Here is a 23,218-nt window from a genome sequence, read left to right on the forward strand (position 1 = left end):
AATTTCCAGCCAGCTTGTTGCTGCTGTACTTATCCCTGGAAACAGCTATTTCCTGACTCCAGAAACAATTGTGGAACAGCAGCCAGACTCTGTGCAAATGAATACATACTTGGCTGCCAACAAAAACCAAAGGTTCCTCAGATTCCCAGTCAGTACAGCTACAGTGTATACTACACAAGACTGGTCTTTGTAGATTTAGGTGAGTACTGCCATTAATCAGTCTTTTTCACTGTTTGTCACCAGACACAAGGTAATGATGGAAAAGAGAATGTGAACACTGAAAACATCAATACCGTGCACAATGAAGATTCCATGACAATTTGTGTATTTGTACCCAAGCAGCAGAACAGACGTTCAAAAACAATTCAGCAAGTGTTCTGTGTGGCAATACCTGTTTTAACTTTGCTTCTGAAACCAATCCTAACCTGCCTGTTTTGACATTGCTGTCCTACCTTTCATATTAATGTCAATATTTGCATATATTAAATCTAAATGACTATTCCACTAAACCATGTACATTTAAGCCTTCATCCAGTCTATACTGAATTTATGGAAAGACCCCCAGACCAATATTTTCTAAAGGAGCTCAAAGGACTAACTATCTTGTCAGCAACTGTCATTCCAAATTGTTTGCAAGTTCTTTGCTCTGTTTATTTCGGTGAGGCTTATACCAGGTCCTCAAGTGGCCACTAAGAACTACCTTCTCTCATGTAGCTGGAGTTTATCTTGACTTCCACCAAGAAACAGGTGGCTACAGAAACACCATGTCAATGAAACAAAAAAGCACCGAGGCTAAATGCAAGAGAGGTGAGCATTTCAGTTTGCCAAGGGGTTGGAGAGCCTCAGTCCTATTAGAACACTTATGCTTTCCTCCTTGCCTTCCTAAAGAACTGAGTCTGTGAAACACTGACTGAGGTAACAGCTTGAGATCATGTACACGTATATATTTCTGGTACATACATGTTTTCATATATGTGGCATGAATTACAAGCAAGAGAGTATACTAGCTACCATAAACTTAAGAAACTGTAACTGCACACATGAAAACTATAAGGCTCTCCTAACAATAAGTGGACTCTAACATATATATGTATAAAGTTATGCATTTTACCTTCTTTAAACCTTTTCATGATGAATTCAAGTTGGTCAAGGAGGCTGCGGAAGGTCCCTATATGGTCCAGCACATCCTCTGTGATAGAGTTGAGAATCTAAAAAAGAAAACGGCAGTCCCTTGTGAAGGACTCTGTCACTGAAGGATCTACTGCAGAAAATCTGAAACTGAGCCCTTGACAATCATGAGAGAAGTAATCTGATTTTTATCATCAAATCCCCCAAACAGTCAACATAAACCAAACATTTCTACTCCTTTTTAAAACAGTGACATAAAAAAGAAGGCCTGATGAGTACTTACTGATGATGGGAATTCCAGCAATTTGTTGGAAAACGCATGGGCAGTTCTTTAATATTGTACATTGAAAGACTATAGAGGCACCTGTAACACAGGATGATTTGATAAACCTGTGAGATTTTCCCACACTTACAGATCTCACAGTGATGCCGGGAAAGTATCCATTAACCACAAGGTGAACAGAATCCTGGAGCACAGAGGTACGAAACTTCTCTAACAAATCACGCTTTGAGCCCAGTCCATAAAGCACGATATTGAAACCCAAGCTGCAGAAGAGTGAGCAAATATAAACAGATCAAAAAAGTACAAGTCTTTTTTTTAGGTTTATATATCTGTTAAGCAAAATGATTAATTGCAATGTTGCCTCTAAACATTTCATGTTTCATCAACTCCAGGCTTACCTTCAGCTCACAGCTGACAAATAAGCTTAGCTGCCAGGAATCTGAAGTGTGGCATATACATGTATCCTAGTAAAAGAAGCATTTTAACAGCCTGGAGGCCCACAAATTTAGCAAAGCATCTGTGGAAGAAAATGGTATTGTCCAAGAATACGAGACTAGATCTGCACTTCAGATAACAAGTAGCACCCAGCATTCACATTCACCCCCTCACCAGTGACTTAATGTTTAACATGGTTCACAGAAACTGAGAGAACAAAAAGCAAACCTTCATAGCAGTTTTCTACTCTGATATGCAGGCTCAATTCCAAAGCAAATGTAAACTATTATCATATCTCTTTCTTATCCTAATTGTTCCACAGAGAAAGATGAAGGAAAACATAAAAATAACATGAATCACAAAGCTTTGTTTATTTTTGAACAGCAGGAAAAGCATCATCTTGACCAGAGAGTATCAGGGCACTCAGATAATGTTGAGCAAAGGTAAAGGTGTTCAATCACAGTCATTGACTTCAGTTATCATCTACAGATTTGTTCCTTCTACCCTACCACATACATCTCTGATTATTTTCACAGAACATTGAGGCACAAAAAAACTCTTCTTGCAACCATGCAACTTTGAAAGCATATGATCTGAACAATGAATTTTGTTATACTCCACTCCCTTGTAAAGCTTCCAAGGGGCTTCCTCCTTACCAGTATCTGCTGCTTCCCCAGCACTGAACTTCAGAGCTGGTGACCTGCCTTCTATAAGGCACTTCAGAATCTCCCAGCTCTTTGTAGTCCTGCATTTGTTTTCCTGGATGGTACTCTTTTCTCCTTCCCATGAAGACACACACAGACTCAGGTAAAATTTATACTGCCAACTTTCCAACACAACAGTGCACAGCCAAATAAATACTGAAGAAATTGCTGATGGGCAATTCACCAACTACACAGTTGTGAGCAAAATGGACTGTTCACAAAAGACATTTTTCTCATTGTTTGTGTTCCCTATCTGTGAATGCTTGGTCTACAAAGGCACAGACAAACTAGCCAGGCAGAATGCGACTTCATTTCACTTCAGGCACTCAGTTCAAGGAGTTACATAAGATTTGGTCTACATGAAACATTGCACTAAATTAACGTAACCTTATTTTAAATTTAAGCAATCCAACAATGCAAAAAAGTCAGTGCTCAACTCATCCACAGATACTGTGGACGAGAGTAAGTTTACTAGGCTTCTTCAGTGATTGTCATTGGATACGTACTTTAATTGCAGCATCCACTTGGAAAACAGGGATCCGTGTTGCTGGTTTAGCTCTTTGATTTCATCAGCGTAGGCAAGGGGAGCTTTTTTCAAAAGATCATGCAGTGTTTGCTGTGTTGACAAAGAGATGTCAGTCATTCCAAGCTGAGAAAAAAATGGGATATATATCTGGAGCCCTTACAAACACCCTCCACTATATTCTTTAGCTAAGGAGCAGAATAGTTTTCACTGATTGGTGCACTCGATCTTTTTTCTTCCACAAAGACTCCTCTAAATACAGCTTTTCTACTGGAGAAACAAAGCAGACATTAAGTAACCTTATTATGGGAAATAGCAGACAGACTAGGACTAAAACTGTATTTCATTGTGTTTTATCTCACCTTGCTGAGTATGGGAAAACCACTACTGAAATAATGGACACACACAGCACCAAGCAGTGTACCAGGAAGATACCAATATCACAGTCCCGCTCACAGGAGCAAGGGCTTCAATCAACATGCTTAGCAGTGGTTCAGGTGTTTCTCACTACAAGAGAATGCTCACAAACATCATCTTAAAAAAAAATAAAACAGGAAGGAAATAATTTGTATCTGACAGCTAAATGTAGAAAAATATTATTTCAAAAGCATCAAGAATCAAAGGATTACTTCTGCTTCAAAGATACGCTGGGATGATGATTTTTAAACAGCACAGTAGCATCACAAATAGCTTCCAATCTACACTGGCCTCCCTTTCTCTTCAATTTTAACAGCTTTGCTTTCTACTCCCTTGCAGCAGAAGACAGTTTACCCTGAAAAGAACACAAAGACAGCTGCAATATATCAGATGAACACAAAGCATTGAGAAACAGAACCACTAAGCCTTCAATTTCTTTGGAGCCAGAAGTAGATTTAATACTGAAAGTGCTGATTTCCTTCCAGAGCTGTTACGAAAGAACTTGTTAAGAATCCAGATGTTTCCCTGGGTAGAAATTCCAGACAACAGCAGACATCAGGCAATCTGCATATTTGCCATCTCTTAAAACACAGATGGGTGCAAAAAGCAGTCACAGACATAAGAGCTCCAAATATTTTACGTGTTTCCCTTGACACCTGTCCCTGTGTACCTGTCTCCATAGAGTGCAACTGCTTGCTTGGAACTGGCTTGTAGAAGTGGCATACAGAAAAAGCATACAGCACAATTAGATCATTCCTGTCTTGTAGGAGTAGGAAGGGAAAAAAGTGCATTTCTAGTGAAAACTAGGAAACAATATTTAGAGCCATCCCAGTCCTGCATGCTTTTAATTCCACTAAGCATTTCATTGACAAAATGCTATTTGGGTGATAATTTTAAAGAAAGGTCTCTACAACTCTGCTTCTTTTTCTTCTCCTCCTCCAAAAGCAAACTTTAACCTATTCAGGTAACTGCTTTCAACTAACTGCTCCCTTGATAGTGCCTTTTCCCTGAATTTTTTCCTGCTGTTTCAGGTTCAAACAGCTGGGCACTGTCCCTGCTCAGAGCAGCAGTAGGAGATATGCTGCTTAAAATGATACCTCAATGGGTCTTACCACTGAGAATGCAAATGAAGTAAAAATAAAACTAGAAATAAAGAAATTAAGAGAAAAAAACAACATCAGGAATTTTTGATGAGGGAAATCTTCATCAAAGAAATCAAAAGCTGTAAGAGTTGTGTGATTCACTATGCAGTGTACCTGATTCAGTCTTCTTTTCTGCAGCTTCTGCAGTGTTCGGTCTGAAGTGAGCACTTTGGAACTACTGTGAGCTTCAAAGTATTCCTCCACCAGCTTGTTCTAAAAAGACACAGCAAGTTTAGCCACACTCTTCCTGCTATTGTAACCTTTCTCTCCCTTTGCACCCACAAATGTGCCTGAAGATGACCAACATGAGACACTAAACAAGGATTAATAGAGAGGCAGGAGATATTTGCAAAAATGACTTCTACAGTAGCATTCTGCCAAAGCTGAACTAGTCATTTTTTTTTTCCTGAAGACAGATAGAGAAAAGAGATTCTGGGAGGGCAGAATATAACAATATTTCTAACATGACAATATTTCTATTTTCTAGTGCTGGAAGGAACTCAGAAAACTAAGCTAAACACCAAGCCAGAAAGTAATGCATGCTTCATTTGGTGCTATAGGAATCAATTTTTTCATCCTTTCTTAGCACAAGTCTTCTGCTCATGGACAACTTAGAACTTCTCCTTCTGGAGCTGCTGAGGATACAGACTGGATTAGGCTCCAGTGATGCTTGTCCAACAGGGACTGCTCAGAAATATAGCAAGAGTCAACCCATCTGGTTTAATTTGAAGTGAATTCTTCCCCATAGTTAGGTGTGGTCACTGAGAGCTTATTGTCTCTAGACATCCCTTCATACTTGCTAGCTCGAGGGCATATTTTCTGCACACTCACCATCTTGTCCTCCTTATTTTTTTTTGTTAGGGTGTTTTTGGGAGGAGGTGTAGATGCAGCCTTAGTTTTTCCTGGGGTCTTTCGACTGGATAAAACAGTGTTGACTTCTTTCTGGTCTTCCTCATCCTCCTCCTCTGAGCAGGAAGCAGAATATTCACTCTCACTTTCTAAGTAGGGATTTGGAGCTAGGGCATAAATTTAAGGTTAAAAGCTAGTAACAATTTATTACACATTTTGTACCATCTCGCTCTCTCACATACATTCTCTAGATGTTTTTTAAGCATCTAATTCCTAAACATATTCAGAAGAAAAGTAAAATGAATGCTTAAGAGAACTGCAAGCACACATAACCATTTCTTTCCCAGTCCTAAGCTCACAGATTATTGTTTAGTAAAGCTTTCTCCTAGATAACAACTAAGAAACACCACAAAATTACTGAAAACATACACTGGAAATATCTGTTCCTCTTAGCATCTCTACAGCAGTTTTTCCCAAATGCAAGTCATGCAAGCTGAGTATCTTCTGGGTCAAATTTTGCAAAAAAGGTTTTGTAAAAGACCTCTGCTAGCAATGCTGACTGAAGAGAAGAAAAGAAGAAAAAACTATTTTACCGTGAGGGAGAGGGAGCAGTGGCACAGGCTGCCCAGAGGGGCTGTGGAGTCTCCTCCCTTGGAGGTCTTCAAGACCCACCTGGACATGTTCCTATGCGACCTGATCTAGATGAACCTGCTTCTGCAGGGGGGTTGGACTACATGATCTCTAAAGGTCCCTTCCAACCATTCTATGATTCTAAGAGCATGGATGCAGTCTGGCTCCAGTCTTGGTATCTCAACACAAAACAAGAAATAAAACATGACAACTAAACTCTCCTCTGTATTCATTCTGAACACATACAGACAACCAGTTATGGGGAATACTTTACCATGAATGTCCCACCCATCATCAAGAGGTTTTAAGACTTGGTTTAAGCAATTGTGCCAGACTTAAGTGTCAGCACAGATTAGATTACTGAAGGTTTTGTCTCTCTTGATCATGTTACTGAAGCAGCTTGGTGCTTCTAACCTTTCCACTCCTTACCTAAGCAGCAATCTGTTGTAGGAAAAAAGTCTATATAAACTTCCTTAAGGACATTTCTACACTCTCTGCAGGATGAATCAGATTGCTTCAATCAGACGGCTACTACAGGCAGAAGCCCATCCGAGGAGAAACACTCTCCTCTGAACACAGTGCCTCAATGACTGTGGGAGTTGATTACAAAGTTTGCTGATCTTTACCTGCTAGCCTCTTTCTGAGTCTATAAGGTGTGGTAGACACAAATTCTTTCTTTTTACTCTGTAACAGTGGAGAAAAAACATGCATTAGAAGAAGAAACACACATCTGAAAACAGCCCTCTGTCAAGCAAACAGCAAACTTAGGTTACATTTCCAATCTATCTCAGCCCACAGGAAACTGGTAAAGCAGAAGCCCTAAGTATGGAGAGTTCTTGTTTTGCCATTCAAAGCTAGATGGGGAATCAGGTTCCAAAAGGGTATTAATTCTTTCAACTACTGTCCTGAGACAGAGGGTAGAAAACTGCGAGATCTTCAAACAAGATGCCAATTTTTGGCCCCTTGGGAAGAGTCAAACCATAGCAATGACAAACTGGAAATGCTTTGGCTCCCCAGAGTAGTCATCTTCCACATCACACTACTTACTCAAAGTTATTTGGAAGTCTGCTGTGAAAACGACCGTCAGAATGACAGAAGACCACTTGGAATACTAATCCCAGGAGTAGTACAGCAAAAGCAATCTAAGCTGCCTGGGTTCAAGTTGTAGCAGCATGTCTTCCTTACATACGTACAAAACATGTGCCTGACTTGGACACTAGATCAAATCTACAATACCTAGGAAACACTTTTGTTAATCTTAGCAAAATGGATGTGAATCATCAAGAAGTGAACATAGCATGCCAAAACAGTGTCACTTGCAGACATCTTATCCTGGAACCTCATACCAGAAAAGCTGTGCACACATCCCTGGTACGATGCTGTACTATTCTAAAAAGCCAACTGTTTCACACCACTCGTTTTTATAATCACCACAAGTGGCAGTTCTCCACTGTATCTCTATGTAAGCATCAAAACACTACATCAACTTACATCCTCCCCATTGTGGATGATGCTTTTCAAGAACTATAGTAATTGACCAGTTCAAGTTTTAAAAAACACAAAAAAAAACCCAAAACCCAAAAACCCACAAGCAAGGTAGTGATCACTCACCCTCAGCTGCACTTTGTTTGAACTTGAATGCTCTGCAAAGCAAGAAACATCATTGTTCAAGGTACTGCATATTTTCAACAATGGTACAAGATGGTCCATTAGAAAAACAGGCATTCATTATTCAAAGGTACATGCACCAGAGTATCAGAGCTTAATCCTGTGAGGAAAATCTCTACTTCCTCACAGGCAGGCAAGAAGAGAACAGTCAGTGTTGTTGCCACAGAAGCCAGCTTTTAATTCTAGTCACAGTTTTGGGAGGTTATCAGCAGGAGGGAAGAGGCTGAGAAATGAGCTAATGTTCTCTCCCTCAGCACATCAAACTCCATTTCTGAGCACAAAGTAATACGGTCTTGCCAGTGTTGACCTGCACCAACTTCTCCCACCTGTATTTCTCCAGATTGTATAACATTCAGGCAGGCAATGCTGGAAAGTGTGAATTTACACATGAACACCCACACAATCATACTCATTTGGTGCTCAATAGATCAGCCCATCGCATAACTCTCTCAGGTGTAAGCTTTTCTGTTGAACACAGAGGAAATCATTAAGTGTCAAAGTGTACTGGTTTTGCCTGGGCCAGGTAGTGGAAGGGCTACAGGGGTGGCTTCTTTAAAGAAAGAGCTGCCAGAAGCTTCCCTGTAGCTGATAGGGAACAGTCAATTCTAAGATGGACCTGACACCTGACCAAGGGCTGGCCAATTAGTGACTGAGGTAAAGCCTCTGTGAATAATGTGTTTCAGAAGGGGAAGAAGTTGCTGTGCAGTTGCTAAACTGCAGCAGCAACAGGAAGTGAAAATGTGAAAACATCTCTGCACACACCAAAGTCAGTGGAGAAGGACGGGAGGAGGGTGCTTAGGCCCTGGAAGAAACACTCCCCTGTGACCTGTGGTGAAGATCATGGTGAGGCAGCTGTGCCCCTGCAGCCTGTGGAGGCCACTTGCAGTGTGGATGGACCCCACGCTAGAGCAGGTGGATGCCTGAAGGAGGCTGAAACTCCATGGGAAGCAAGTTCCTGGCAGGACCTGGGAGCCCCTAGGGAGAGAGGAGCCCATACCAGAGAAGGTTTGCTGTCACAACTTGTGACCCTGTGAGGGACTCAGGCTGGAGCAGTCGGTACCTGCAGGACTGTTCTCCCTGTGGATGACCCACGGTGGGGCAGGGTGTGAGGAGCTGCCCCTGTGGGAGGCCCCATGCTGGAGCAGTTCATGAAGAACTGTAGCCCAGGGGAGGGACCCACACTGGAGAAGTTTGTGAGGGACTGTCTCCCGTGAGAGAGACCCCACAGTGTAGCAGTGGGAAGCGTGATGAGGCCTCCCCCTGAGAAGCAGCAGCAAAGTCCATCTGTAATGAACTGAACACAACCCCTATCCCCCTATTCCCTGTGCTGCTGGGGGGGAAAGAAGGAAGGAGAGTCCTGGGAAGAGGAAGGGGTGGAGGGAGGTGTTTTAAGATTCGGTTTTATTTCTCATCTCCATGTTCTGATTGTTCATTAATAAATCAAACCCTTTTCTCCCCAAGTTGAGTCTGTTTTGCCCATTACGTTAATTTCTTAGTGATCTCTCTGTCCTTATCTTGACTCACAAACCTCTCATTATATTTTTTTTCTCTGTCTTGTCCAGTTTGGGAGGGGGAGTGATGTTACTTGGTGGGCACCTGGCACCCAACCAGGGCTAAATGACCACACAAAGCAAGAGATGACAGAAAAGTTCTCTAGACCAGCAGGGCAGAATAAAAGATCTGACACTCAAGTGAACCAGAAACAATGCATATCAAGGATTTCAGTCTACAATGTCAAGCTGACTGGAATACTCAAGCATTCACTCCACCACTCAATTAGAAACGTAACACCCATTTAGCTTCAGTTCTCCAAAGCATCACAGAACTTACTGCTGCTCTGAGGAGTTTTGGCTGTCTTCTCAGGGAACTCGGCATGATCAGGTACAACACTTTGTTCTGGTGTCTGGGCTAACTCAGAGGCTGTAGGAAACAGGGGGAAGGGAAGAAGTTTCACATGTCAGGCACAAAACTCCCAGCTCTGGCTAGTCAGCCATGAAGCCATCAACTCAAAACACTCCTAAGTATTAATTTCCTACCTATTTCAGGAAGTTTCAAGCAATTTCTTACAAGAACTACCACTGTAGCCCCTCTCCTATTGCCATAAACAGCTCTGCACAAACCAAACACACTTTCTACGACTTATCAGCACACACTGAAGTTGAATAATTGATCTGAATATCCTGCCAACAGTCTCTCAAGAAAAACAGCCTTCTATTATGTGACTTGCCTTAGTTAACAGAGTCATGACTCCAGGAGGCAGCACCAGTAAAACCTGCCCTGCTGCACAAGGGGGTATAAGAAACACACAACTTCCCAAGACACAGCAGAAGCCCAGAGGAGAAGCGGTACAGAAACAAGTTTCTGTATAGTGATATAGAAGGGCAACTCCTCTTCCTTGGACTATCCTTTGCAGGATGTATCAGTAGCTGACCCAATTAAACACAAATGAAGTTCTGATGGTGCTGGGCACACAAAGACACTTCAAATGAGAAGAAATGTAAGGGCAGCAGGACTCAAGCATCTTATTTGAATCAGAACAGCCCAACCTCTGCTTGTTTCTCTGAAGTACACAGCCTAGCAAGCATGTTCAGATGCTCCGAGTAGGAGAAATCCACTGACACACAAAGCTAATACTGCCTTTTTTGACTATTTGCTACATGAGTTATTATCATATCCTTTCTAAGTTATACAAATAAAACTCCTGCCATTCTTTGGTGCTTACACACGGAATTCCTCCCAGCATTAAGAAACTTCTACTTTTTCTTATGTGTTTATTATCTGTATTTCTTATCCCCACCATGCCTTTCCTTTGTCCTAGCCCTGTGCTTTTGTTTCTGAGGAAGTCTGATTCAGAGTCAGAGTAAAGCTACTGAAATGCTACAAGTATATCTTTTGAATAAACAGAAGTGACAAAACACGTTAACAGAGTACTAAAAACACACAAAAAAAGACCATAAGACCATAGATAGAGCAAGACTGAAAGAAAAACATACCCAGCTCTGCCATTTTGCTGGAGCGTTTGGGAGTCTGGAACGAGTAAACTTCACTACCGCTTACATTTGAGCCATTTCCCACTGGACCTGTGGAAAGAAATGTTACTTGTAGTTGTTATTTAGAAAGCACTGGTATAGTCCCAACTCAAGGAAGATGAAATACAACAATTTACTAATTGGTTGTAGTGGTTTTGCCTGGGCCAGGTTTTTTGGTAGTGGAAGGGCTACAGGTGTGGCTTCTTTAAACAAAGAGCTGCCAGAAGCGTCCCCTGTAGCCCATACGGTTAGAGCCAGTCAATCCTGAGATGGACTCTGTACCTGACCAATGGCTGGCCAATTAGTGACTGAGGTAAAGCCTCTGTGAATGTTTGAGAAGGGGAAGAAGTTGCTGTGCAGTTGCTAAACTGCAGCAGCAACCGGAAGTGAGAATGTGAAAACATCTCTGCACACACCAAGGCCAGTGGAGAAGGAGGGGAGGAGGGTGCTTAGGCCCTGGAAGAAACACTCCCCTGTGACCTGTGGTGAGGACCATGAGGCAGCTGTGCCCCTGCAGCCTGTGGAGGCCACAGGCAGCAGAGATCCACTCACAGCCTGTGGAGGACCCCACGCTGGAGCAGGTGGATGCCTGAAGGAGGCTGAAACTCCATGGGAAGCAAGTTCCTGGCAGGACCTGGGAGCCCCTAGGGAGAGAGGAGCCCATACCAGAGAAGGTTTGCTGTCACAACTTGTGACCCTGTGAGGGACTCAGGCTGGAGCAGTCGGTACCTGCAGGATTGTTCTCCCTGTGGATGACCCACGGTGGGGCAGGGTGTGAGGAGCTGCCCCTGTGGGAGGCCCCATGCTGGAGCAGTTCATGAAGAACTGTAGCCCAGGGGAGGGACCCACACTGGAGAAGTTTGTGAGGGACTGTCTCCCGTGAGAGAGACCCCACAGTGTAGCAGTGGGAAGCGTGATGAGGCCTCCCCCTGAGAAGCAGCAGCAGCAGCAAAGTCCATCTGTAATGAACTGAACACAACCCCTATCCCCCTATTCCCTGCGCTGCTGGGGGGGAAGGAAAGAGAATCCTGAGAGGACAGAGGGATGAAAAGAGGTGTTTTTAAGATTCGGTTTTATTTCTCATCTCGCTGTTCTGATCATTCATTAATAAATCAATTAGAGTCTGTTTTGCCCATGATGCTAACTACTGAGTGATCTCTCTGTCCTTAACTCACAAACCATTTATTTTTCTCTCGCTCCTGTCCAGTTTGGGAGGAGGACTGATATTAGGACTTGGTGGATACTTGGCTAACCATTGGTTCAAAGGACTCTTTACACTGCACGTGTTATAAAATAAATAGAGAATTGTAAATCCTCTCCTCTAATCGTTACCATAAGCACAGCCAGAGCTGGTCAACCCTCAAAATCAATTTAACATTGTACAACCTTGACACTGCAAGAATCTCCTGAAGTCACAACTCAGTTAGGTTTTCCCCTAATACCTTGGGCACATATTCCAAGAGCAGCAACATAGTTGTTCTCTTCCAGGAACTCCTGAGCTTCATCATCTGAAATATTCTCAAGCCTCTTCACAAATCTCTTCACATTGACTATCAGCTGAGTCTTGTCCTTCCGTAATTTAATACCTAGGATTGCAATAAAAGCTTTAACCTCTTGTTATTTCATTATTTCTATTGCAGTATTATGCAGCTAATCCAGTAAGAGACCAGGTTCTTGTTGTTCAAATAACTACACAAATACAACACTGAAAAAGTGTCTCTCTAAACAAACAGCTGTTATGTGCCCAGGTCATCAGCCGACCCTACAGCCATTAGCCCCTCCTTTACCACAAAAGCTGGCCTCTGCAGCCCATGAGGACAAGATCACCGTTTCAGCACACACCAGCTTCCACAGCTTAGGAGAAATCACGGCAACTCACACATAAAAGTATCAAATCAAATACAAAGGAGATGGTATTTGGCATCCTGCGTCTTCCCTAGCAAAAAGCAGCAAGCAGGAAACACCAGGCCTTCAGGTTGTCAGTACACTCATAGGAGAAGGCTGAAAGACCTATCGAGACTGTATGACCTGCTCGAAGTAGGACCAGCAGCAAAGCCAGATCAGGGTGCTCTGTGCCTTGTACAGGCAAGTTCCTCCACAGATATTCCAAACCTTAAAAAGTCAAAGCTGCAATAAGAGTCTCCTGTAGCAGCCACCTCGAACCCCATTCCCATCTGATTCTGCACATTTAACCACGACCGGGCCTGTGAAGGCAGCTAGACTGTTCGTGCCCCCTCTCCCAAGCCGTCACACCGCCGTTGCTGTTCAGGAAACCTTTGGCTGAGGGCATTCGCCACAATGCCGCAGGGGCCCCTTTCCATGTGCCGGGATGGAGAGAGAAAGAAACCGCGGAAGACAGTGTGAGGAGAACGATGCCCCAGGCCTCGTCCTGTCCGCAGCTCGGACCCCCGCCCCCACGCCCCGGGAGCGCCGGCCTGGGCTCTGCCCCCGGGCCGACTGTACCTGCGTCGTCAGCAATGTGCTTTACAACCTCCTCGTCGGGCACGAACTTCACCTCCCGAGCACCACCGCCCTTCCCTTGCGGCTGGCTCATGGCGGGCACCTCGCGTGCTCGCTCCGGTCAATCTCGTGGGCCCCGCCGCCAGGAGGCGCTGCCCGCGCGGCGCGCGCGGGAGGAAGCGCCGGTACCGTCCTTCGCCTCAGTGCGCCGCCCGCCGGAGGGCCCGGGCGCGGGGCTCGCCCCTCCCGCTCCCGTGCGCTCCGCCGCCCCGCGCCGCGGAAACGAGCTCAGCTGCCGGACAAAGCGCGACTCGCCGCCCGCTCTGAGGCTGGCTGGCCGAGCCTTGACTGACCTGCACCTCAGCCAATCCGCGACCTCCGTTTGTGCCCCGCCTGACGCTGTCGGGGCGGCCAGACAGAGAGACTTCCGCTGATGGGAGAGCGCGCCCGCGTTGCCGCAGCGAGGGGCGAGAAACCCGCCCGGCTTGCTCGGAGGGAAGTACTGAGGCGACAGCGGCTACGGTGAATGCTGCGGCGCACCGTTAACTCCCACGCAGCCCCCGACAGGTGCATCCCGCCTCCCACGCCCCGCACTCACTTGTGGGCGGGCGTCTGACCTCTGAAAACCTGCAGCTGTACGCTGCCGTGCGCACCGCCATCAACGTAAATCGAAGTTGTTAAAAGCAAAAAAAGCGATTCACAAAGTATTCGTTTCTGCTCAGAAACAGCACAATATTTATTTAATATCTTTATATATTTATATATTTTTCTGCATTGCAGATTGTGTTGAGTTTTATACATCTCTATTTACAATGATTTAAAATAATTATATTTCATCTCTGGCAGGTATTTACAAAGTCAATAGTAACTACAATTCACATTTCAACAACAGTCAACAGCATTAACCAGCTCAGTAAGACAGTTAAGATAATGGCTTACATGCACCAATAACATGATCTTCAATATGTGCCATCTTCATTAGGTCTAAGAACTAAGATTTTTCCCTGCTCCCAGCTTAAAGGACACCATACAGCAAAGGTTACGGTCATTAAACACCCGTTTGTTTTAGTCCTTTACCAGTACTGAATCTGGAACGTCTGGGGTTCATGTCAGCACACTGGGCTATCCTGGTGAAGAGGGCTCACACCACCAATCCATATCCTTCCACCTAGCCTGTCTGTCCACAAGAAGTGGGCTACTTGCTGCTTATGCTCCTTCTATGACAGAGATAAGATTACATAATGCTAAAGTAGTAAAAATCCTCCGAAACTTTAGTTCAGAGAAACAAAGCTGGTATAACAGAAAAAAGTAAGAAAATAATCTTTTTAACTCTTGCAGATTGTTTCTTTTTGCTAGTAAAACTGACAGCATATCCTGTGTTCATACAGGGATGCAAACAGATCAAAAGATTCATTGTAAAGTACAGGAATTACAAATTTAAAAAAATGCAGCATGGGGTACCTCAATTTAGTTGTTGGGGTTTTTTTATAGCAAATAAAAGCTACCATAGTAAATCTAAAATGTATTAAGAGTATCTGATTTATTAAAAATCTTTATTAGCTTTCTCCTGGAATCTTCGATATGGAAAAAATGTTAGATGACTCCATTTAATTTAATTATATGATATTTTTCCATAAATAAGCCAGCTACTAACATCCATTCTTAAATTATTCACTATTTGCAGGAAAACAGTAAGAAGTCTTGTTTCAAAGTAATCACTGAACACTGGCACACAAAAACAGACACACCCTGGTACTAGGAATCTATTAATATGTTGCCAAGTTGGTTTATCCTGAGTGATTGTTAACTCACATCTACTGTATACTTGAAGCCACAAAGTTTTTACTACTTGCATTTTTCATAAACTAATAACATGAAAGTCTAGCACAACAATGACAACTGCCTGAACAGAAAGAACAGTGTCAATAGCCAGTATTTTTGACACTCCCAAGTCCTAATTATTTAGAATAAAAAGTTGTTTTATTCATACTATTTTTTTCTGTTTTGTGATCAGTTCTGAGGAGGGTGAGGACTCAAACACACAGGATCCACTGATTTGTAAGGAAGTTTCCATGACAAAACACCATAGAGCCACTTTGCTAGGAGATACTCCTAAACAGAAAGGAGTATTTTACTCCCTAAACCCCAAAAATCTGTGTGAATTCTATGTCACATTTTAATAGGTGATTAATCATCTTTTCCAAGAGTCAAAATTTAAATTGCTTTAAGGAGTTCCATCAGCATGCAAAGATACTGCACTCTAAATTGCCTACATCTCACCAACTGTAAAACACTGGGAGCTCACAACCAAGTAACTGGTTAATAAAGCTTGATCTCATCACTTTGCTCATTGTGCACAAGCTAAAATGCAGGGCAAGGTTTTACTGTACAGACACAAAGTTTTACTATACATCTGTTCCCATAAACAGCTCCTCCCAGGAATAGCTTAGCAATCCTCTAAGACAAGAAGGATAATTTATGGACCCATTTAATTGGTCCCTCAGGTACTTCTTTTGGTAAAACCTGATGAACACAGTAACCAAAAAAAAAAAAAAAAAAAAAGTGCGGGGACATAGTCTAGAGAAAAATAAGAATGGAAGCAAAAATTGTGGTTTTTTGTTTTTTTTTCATTAAATCACAAATACAGGTGGGTAATGAGGCAGGTTTTTATTAAGTCCATTTCTGGAAGCTGTAAGGTATCCTTTACACTTCTACAGCTTGCTTCTGAACTTTAAATGTCAAAGGCCTTGACACTTGGCAAACTTACTAAACAAGTTTATCCAAAAAGGCTAGCTGTTATGTTTTGAATCCTTGTTCCAAGGTTTGTTTTATTCTAAATAAAAATTCATAATGACTGTGGAAGTCCTCATACGTATCACTCTTGCAAAAACACTTACTGCTTGTTTTCAGGAACTACTGACAAATGAATTTGCTTGCAGCTCACCATTGTCTTCCACCACTATGTAAGAGTCAGATGAGTATTTTGGCTGGTCATGACATGCAAATTTTGACAGCCTGATACACATATTCACTAACACAACACCCACTCCATGATCTGTTACCCAGAATCACCTACAGAAAAGCTTTCCACAGCAGAGTTTATCCACTTGCCAGTGGGAAAACAAACTAAAAAAAAATAAGGCCCATATGCTAGAAACAAACAGCATTTAAAATAATGAGGAAAACATAAAATACTCAACAATTTTATATAAACCAAGAATGCAATGCAAGTACAGAGGATCTAGCTTTTTTTGTTTACCATGCTTGGAAACAAGTGATGTTTTGCAACTTTAGTCCTGTAATGATCCTACACAAGAAATTGAGAAACATCTTTTAAAAGGGGCATGTTTACTCTTCTGATGCAAACTATTCCTATGATATAAATGGTTGTTATTTACAAACGAGACCTAGCTAATGGTTCTAATTTTATATTAAACATGCCAGGTAGTAATATCTTTGGCAATGAGAGAATTGAAGAATTTAAGGATGATATTATTAGATTTACTAAAATCAGGAATATATTTTTGTTTCATATGCAGTACACACATTTCATTCAAATATGTTCACACCTCCTTTAGGATTATGAGTACAGTACCTAGTCTGTGATTTTACTCAATGGAGTTATTCTTGGGTCCCATTTAGTCTTCAAATTAATTAAAATTTGTAAGCCAAGAGAAACAAAACTTTCTGGTTTGTGAGTGAAGTTAAACGCTGAACACCTAAAAGAGATAGTCATTGGTTCATGATAAAATAGGACAAGTTTGACCTCTTAGGTTAAAATACAGCCATAGCATAGAATTATCTATTCCAAAATTAATTTTTCAAAATATAATTCTCTGAACATTATATGTTATACATTAAATATTGAGGAAAATATCCCTGGAGCTAAAATTTTCCAAGAACACTAATAATCTTCATTAAAGAAGTAAAACATACCACATAGTATCTGGAAAGAAAAATGGGTTACGAGTTGGGGTCACCTTACTAGAGTAGTTTTACCACTATCAAGATGCAGGTTTCCCCCTTAATCTTGAAAAATATGTTCATATTTACACATAGTATACACAGAGTTGAGGCAATTAATTGTCAACATGTGACAAATGTATGTACCTACTCACACACAAGTAAACCTCACATGGTGAGAAAAAACCCCGTCCCAGTAAACTCCAGTATTCATAAGTAGTGCAAATAAATACTTTGTCAGAAAACATTTTTTTCATCACTATTTTGATGTTAAAACGGTGGTTTTAATTATGTTAAATCTAGCAGGAGTACATTGGAAATGCTGTATTTAAGACTAATACACTTGTAAATTACAAATACTAGATCTAACGCTTACTGGCTGCAACATGATGTTCAGCATTACAGAATGAAGAGTGCTGTTAAAAAAAAAATCTCCAAATTCACTTCAGAAAGGGTGTTCAAAGAAATCTGTTTAAAATGGATAGTGCCCAAAGTCTCCAAATGAAAACTAAAAGGATAATACGGCAATTTAAACTGTCATCTTGCAACATTCATTTTAATAGGTATTTTTATTTCATCACTTTGCTGCCTACAGGATGAAAAAATGGCTCATCATTCAACCAAAAAGCTACTCACAATAAACCCCTGAAAAGGATACTCAAACTGCAGTTAACAATCCCAAAATTTTGTATTTTCTTTAAATTATAAAGCTCAACAATAACGAGTTGCAAAATGGCAGCATATTGTGATGTGGCAAAAATTATATCAAGGAATAATTAATTTATTCCTACTTAAATGTATATATACATAAAATTACAGTACCCACACATCCTTACCTACAATTACATGTATGTCCTTGCATGTGCACACACATATGCAAAAAAATCCTAGTGTTTTGCTTTTGGACCTTCTTTTAGAATGCTGCAGTTGCACTGAAATACTGCAAAAATGTAAATCTGGTGCATCATGTCAAGTACCAAATGTTCTAAAACGAGACACAGCAGAGTAAATTCAGGATAACGAGGTTTAAGTCTAAATATTTGTCATGGGTGTCAGAAAATTTAAATATGTTTTGTACTTTGTTTAGGACTTAACATGCATAATCAGAAAGCCAACAGATTATTCTGTCAACCCATAACCCAGACACTTCTAATTTTATTTCTGTCACAGTACTTTCAAGTGTGCTGAACTTCAGTGTATCAAGTTTTGCTATGATCTTAATGCACTCTGGCATAGTTTGAGACACATCTAGAAGCATTAATGATGAACACAATACAAAGCACTGGTAAAGTCTGTTATTACAGTTGTTTTGTAGGTATTGGCAGTGACTCATTTTGCAAAAAAGATGTTGAACATCTTTCTGTACTTATCTGAAAAATGACAAAACAAAGTCCCCCCACTTAAACATTGCTCTAAAAGGGTAATTTCAAGAAGTTATAGATGTACCATGTCACCACTGCTTTAGCAAAAAAAAAAACCCCAAAACAAAACACCTCGTTTTACAAGGATAAATTTGAACTCTTTAAAAACCCTTATATGGGGTAGGTATATATACATAAGACCAAATCAAAATACAGTGGACGAAATGAGAACAAAAGGCACATAATCAAAATGAGAACTGTAAAAATATCTTTAAAAGGTAGTTTGACTAAAGTTTTAACCAATTAAAATTTATGCACATATATTTAATTTCCCTACCTGAAGTCACTGAGCTGCCTCATTCTCCTGAAATAGTTTAATATTGTGGAACTCCACATATATTAAGGTGGCAAAAAGAAAAAAAACAGTTGTACAATTTTACTTGATGCCAATTTCAGGGTCCTACAACTTCTGGAAGAATGCTTACAATGGCAAATGTAGAGAACCTTGCTAATGAACAACACCTCTTTTTAAAATAATAAAATTATTCTTAAAAAGTTATCTGACACTACTGATCTTTTCTTTCCCAAAGATTTACACAAATTATTTGGTCTTTTTCAATTTACAGTGATGATTCTGTAATAGAAATTCCTTTGTGAAGGTCTCTACAAAATATAATCTTTATACTTTCAGACTTACCAACTGCCTCCACGAATAAAACTTTATATAGAATAGAGTTTACTCATACACAGCTTTTCACATTTTTACACAAAGTGCCTCATAGCTTAATCTCAACTTTGCCTTAGTTCCATCTGTGGGTGACTAATGGTCCTTAAAGATTAACTACAATTTAGAAAAATGTAATTTTTCTGTCTTTCTGGTGATTCTATTTACTTTTTAACTGAATTTCTGCATCAGTCCAGATGCCATTTAATTTACTTCATGAATGTAAGATAAAAGGACTAGACTAACCACCAAAGTGACTCATCAAAACCACAAAAACCCTTCAAATATTTAAACAGATTTTAATGTAAATTTGAAAAAAAAAAGTTCTATTTGAAATAATAAGATTCAAAACAACAACAACAAAAACCCAACCCAAACCCAGCTACTAGCAATGCAACACTGTGTCATTGTCCTCAGTTTCCTAGGGACTATCATTCAAAGGTAGCATGCTATTTGCAATTGCTTATTTTTATCCTTCACAGTAACAGTGAAACCAAAATGCCCACATGAAGATCATAATTCTTTCCTGTGGTTTTACAATTTGTAAACTTTCAGGATATCATACATGAAGCCATGAGCACAGATAATGAACTTTCCCCTTTTCTCTCTAGCAATACATAAAAGAGATAGAAAGAGATGGAGAGAGAATGAGAAACATTCTCCGATGTAACCAGAAATGTGCTTCTAAGTGGTGTTCTCTAGCTTAAGTACCAGCCATTGCCCAGACACCAATCATATACATTCAAGGCTTGGCTCAATGACACGAATTTTGAATTTTTAGAGCAGGGTCAATCTACTGAAATAAGACTAAAAAAACCTCAACAGATTATATATACCAAGGCAAAGAAGAGTGATCCTTCTCAAAAAAAATGACTGTCAGTACCCCTTTGCACAAATGGTGTTTCTAGAAAAGCATTTCACATTGAAGCTTCAGTGTTTCTAGCAAAATTTTGTGTCTGTCCCTGAGACAGCCGCTTAAGAGTATGATCTGTCTGGACTGCAGGATTCTTCAAATGACTCCATGATTGGATTCAGGAACACTGAGAATGCAGCTGAGAGGGGTGGAGGTGTCCAACAGCCATGATACCATAGAAAGCAACCTGAGAAATACTCTTTACCTGAATACACCTTTCAATTCAGTGATCAGCACCTCACAAGAACAACAAAAACAACAAAAATGAAGCCGAGCTAGCCATTAGTTCTTGGGAAAGCAGTGTTTTCCCTCCCACTTACAAATCAAATTGCTTTAACAGCATGATGTTGTCTAAATTTTAGTCTATATGCAGAATGACCCTGTGTCCTGGAGGGGAAGACATGTAACATTATATATGGCTACAACACCATTAGAAGTGCATTGTAACCTACATTATCTACTTAGAATCTTCTCTCTGAGGGAAAACAACTTGTTAATATGCATGTCTCAGTTGCTGAACATCAAAAGCTTCTGGGATGGGAGACTAGGGGCAGGCAAGAAAAAACTACCCTCATTTTAATGAAAAAAGTGCTGTAGGCAGCCAGGAGCAGCAATGACAATCCCCTCCCCAGAATTGATTGCACAGACTCAGAGAGGTCCAAAGTCACACTAAAATCTCTGAGGCACTCCTGGTTCTGAGAAAGAAAAGTCATGATCCAGTAGTCTTTGCAGTACTACAGACTGAAAAAACAAACCCGTTTCTATTTCTTAACAAAGCCAAAGCATCATCTCATAGGGATCACATTCACCATTTCTGCCGGTGTCTCCAGTCTCACAGTGTTGAAATGGGACTGATCAGCCTACGATGGATTGCACATCACCCAAGGAGAAAGGAAGGCATGGAAAAAGGCATACAGTACATTATATACTGCTTCACAACCATGTTTACAAGGTGGGAGGGGAGGATGAAGGTGAAGGGAAGAATTATTGCTGTTTCAGTAATACAGTATGATAGCTAAACCAAATAAAACAAGATCACAACAGTCAGTATTTTCACACTGCAGGATGATGGTTCATGTTTTGCCTGTCGATGAATTTTCCTGGGGACTAATGGGAAAGAGGGAGTCCTAAGGAAGGGAGTCAAAGTTACACCTGGGATATCAGCTGCATATTGAAACTTGGAGATCGAGACTGCTTGGTTAGGGGAGCTCCTGAGGGAAGGAGATCTTTACCTTCCCCAGCTTGGCCTAGTCGTTCCTCCTGTAGGCTGATAGTTGAAAACCGATTGGTGTTGCCAGCTGCTAGATTGGTAACACCCTCTGTACTAGCTCCAACACTGGAGCCTGCTTTACTGCCATTCACGCAGTCAAATGATTTACTGGAGGAAGCACTGGCGGTCCTGATCAGACTCAAACTGTTGGCTTTTGGCACCACTTGCCCAGCAGGCAGGCTGAGGTGTTTCTTAGTAGGTGTCATTTCAATTATATCTGCACCAAGCTCAGTGGATTGGTGCACGTACTGCTTCCGAGCTACTGAATCTCGAGGACTCTCATTGCATTTTGCTCCAGAAGAAGTTTCTTTAGCAGAACGCCCACTTGCTGTTTTCCTTAAGCTGCTCTTCTGGGATAAAGATGATAGAGGTTTGGTCCCAACTGGCTGACTGCTGAGGGAAGCTCCTGATGAAAATCCTTCATCAGCATCATTAAGGTTCACAGATTCCTCTCTTCCATTTACATCTTCAGTATCTATTAAAAAAAGAGAAACAATCAAAAAAATGCCAGGCCAAGAAGAACACACAGTAACCATTCAAGTTACATGAAGACAGTGGTGTACGCAGAATGTCAGAACAAATCTCATTTGCTAATCCATTCCACTTGCTTAAAAATTTCTGATTCTCAGCCAGTATTCTTCCTGTTTAAGTACTTGAGTCTAATAACTATTTCTTGAGCTCAATTTGCCTTTTACATCCCTCTACATTCCTTTTATCAGTCAGAATACACCCCAAACTTTGTCTAGAAATAAGTAGAATTAGGCCCATTTGGTTAATTTGGTTTAGTTCTGTCTGCAGATACTGGTGTCCAATATCTTCCTACTTGTAGTTAGGGGGGGGGAAAAAAAGCCTTTCAGACTATTTTTATTTCTGTTTTGCAGCAAGATCTAAGCATGCTCAGGACCTCTTCCAACCAGAGTAAGTTCTTGCAAGTACTCAGTAAGCTACAGAATAAGGTTAATTCCTAGGCCGGTAATCACAGTGCTCCAACAGAGGTAGAAGGCTTCTGCTTTGTGTAGCTGGCATTTCAAACAAACAATGTGACTATACTTTCCATTGGAGATTTACCTATTTCCTAGTTCTGTCTCCAGAGGGAGAACTGCCTCAATCCTGCCTGCATTTCCAGCAATCCTATATAGGTGCTTCTACCATATTTGCTTTTATCTCAGCATCTAGATTTTTTTTTTAAAAGCCAACCCTTGTATTAAGAGAAAATTAACCTCTGGAATAATTAATGTTGTAGAAGAGTCACTGTGCTTCTAATTAGAATCTCGAAGAGATAAAAAGCCTAACAAACTTCTTCCTTAATACTTGTTTTCAGGCCTATAATGTGATTAGAGCTGGACACAAAGAGATTGTTTGTTTTTTAATCTTATTCTAGACCATTTCTAAGTTCCAAGTGCTCAAAAGAAGAGCTATTGTTTCAGGAGAAAACTGAACAGCATTAAAATTTTAAAACTGAAAACAGAGCTTGAGTTTTTGCTATGTATGTCTCATTTCAGTGGGAAAAAGCCATAAAGTTTAACCATGTTAGCAAAAAAAGGAGACATTCAGCCTACACAAATTTTGCTTTTCTTTATAAAAGTTATGGAACTTGATTATTTGCAAGAAACCTGCAAAGTTTATGAATCTGTCCCAGCTAAGGCCACCACAATGCTCTGCTAGCAGTATGTCCATCCCAGCTTGCTACAAAGCAAACGTGTTTAAATCTTTTTTATG

The 23,218-nt window shown here is 41.0% G+C and overlaps 3 protein-coding genes across 14 annotated transcripts in view; 1 reads left to right on the forward strand and 2 right to left on the reverse strand.

Moving 5' to 3' along the window:
- The window catches only part of NIF3L1 (NGG1 interacting factor 3 like 1), a 21,093-nt gene extending 14,434 nt beyond the window's left edge, over positions 1–6,659 (forward strand). The window contains exon 7 of one of the 2 annotated variants that reach the window (XM_062003098.1): positions 6,612–6,659. In XM_062003098.1, coding sequence (XP_061859082.1) covers positions 6,612–6,616 — 5 coding nt within the window. In that variant the 3' untranslated portion in view covers positions 6,617–6,659. Of the gene's footprint in view, positions 1–243; positions 470–6,611 lie in introns of those variants that run through there. The other variant, XM_062003096.1, reaches the window with a different exon arrangement.
- Positions 1–13,578, reverse strand: part of ORC2 (origin recognition complex subunit 2) — a 19,761-nt gene extending 6,183 nt beyond the window's left edge. For 2 of the 3 annotated variants that reach the window (XM_062003093.1, XM_062003092.1), the window contains exons 1-11: positions 13,272–13,578; positions 12,251–12,394; positions 10,773–10,859; positions 9,610–9,699; positions 7,723–7,754; positions 6,738–6,795; positions 5,464–5,648; positions 4,747–4,845; positions 3,057–3,166; positions 1,542–1,674; positions 1,112–1,208 (exon numbers count right to left, since the gene is read on the reverse strand). In XM_062003093.1, the coding sequence (XP_061859077.1) occupies positions 1,112–1,208; positions 1,542–1,674; positions 3,057–3,166; positions 4,747–4,845; positions 5,464–5,648; positions 6,738–6,795; positions 7,723–7,754; positions 9,610–9,699; positions 10,773–10,859; positions 12,251–12,394; positions 13,272–13,362 (1,126 nt within the window). In that variant the 5' untranslated portion in view covers positions 13,363–13,578. The remainder of the gene's footprint in view (positions 1–1,111; positions 1,209–1,541; positions 1,675–3,056; positions 3,167–4,746; positions 4,846–5,463; positions 5,649–6,737; positions 6,796–7,722; positions 7,755–9,609; positions 9,700–10,772; positions 10,860–12,250; positions 12,395–13,271) is intronic. The other variant, XM_062003094.1, reaches the window with a different exon arrangement.
- Positions 13,579–14,043: 465 nt separating this feature from the next.
- HYCC2 (hyccin PI4KA lipid kinase complex subunit 2) overlaps positions 14,044–23,218 on the reverse strand; it is a 66,578-nt gene continuing 57,403 nt past the window's right edge. For all 9 annotated transcript variants that reach the window (XM_062003087.1, XM_062003088.1, XM_062003090.1 and 6 more), the window contains one exon: positions 14,044–21,974. In XM_062003087.1, the coding sequence (XP_061859071.1) occupies positions 21,376–21,974 (599 nt within the window). In that variant the 3' untranslated portion in view covers positions 14,044–21,375. The remainder of the gene's footprint in view (positions 21,975–23,218) is intronic.

Source organism: Colius striatus, chromosome 9 (assembly GCF_028858725.1).
Source record: "Colius striatus isolate bColStr4 chromosome 9, bColStr4.1.hap1, whole genome shotgun sequence".
Lineage (NCBI taxonomy): Eukaryota > Metazoa > Chordata > Aves > Coliiformes > Coliidae > Colius > Colius striatus.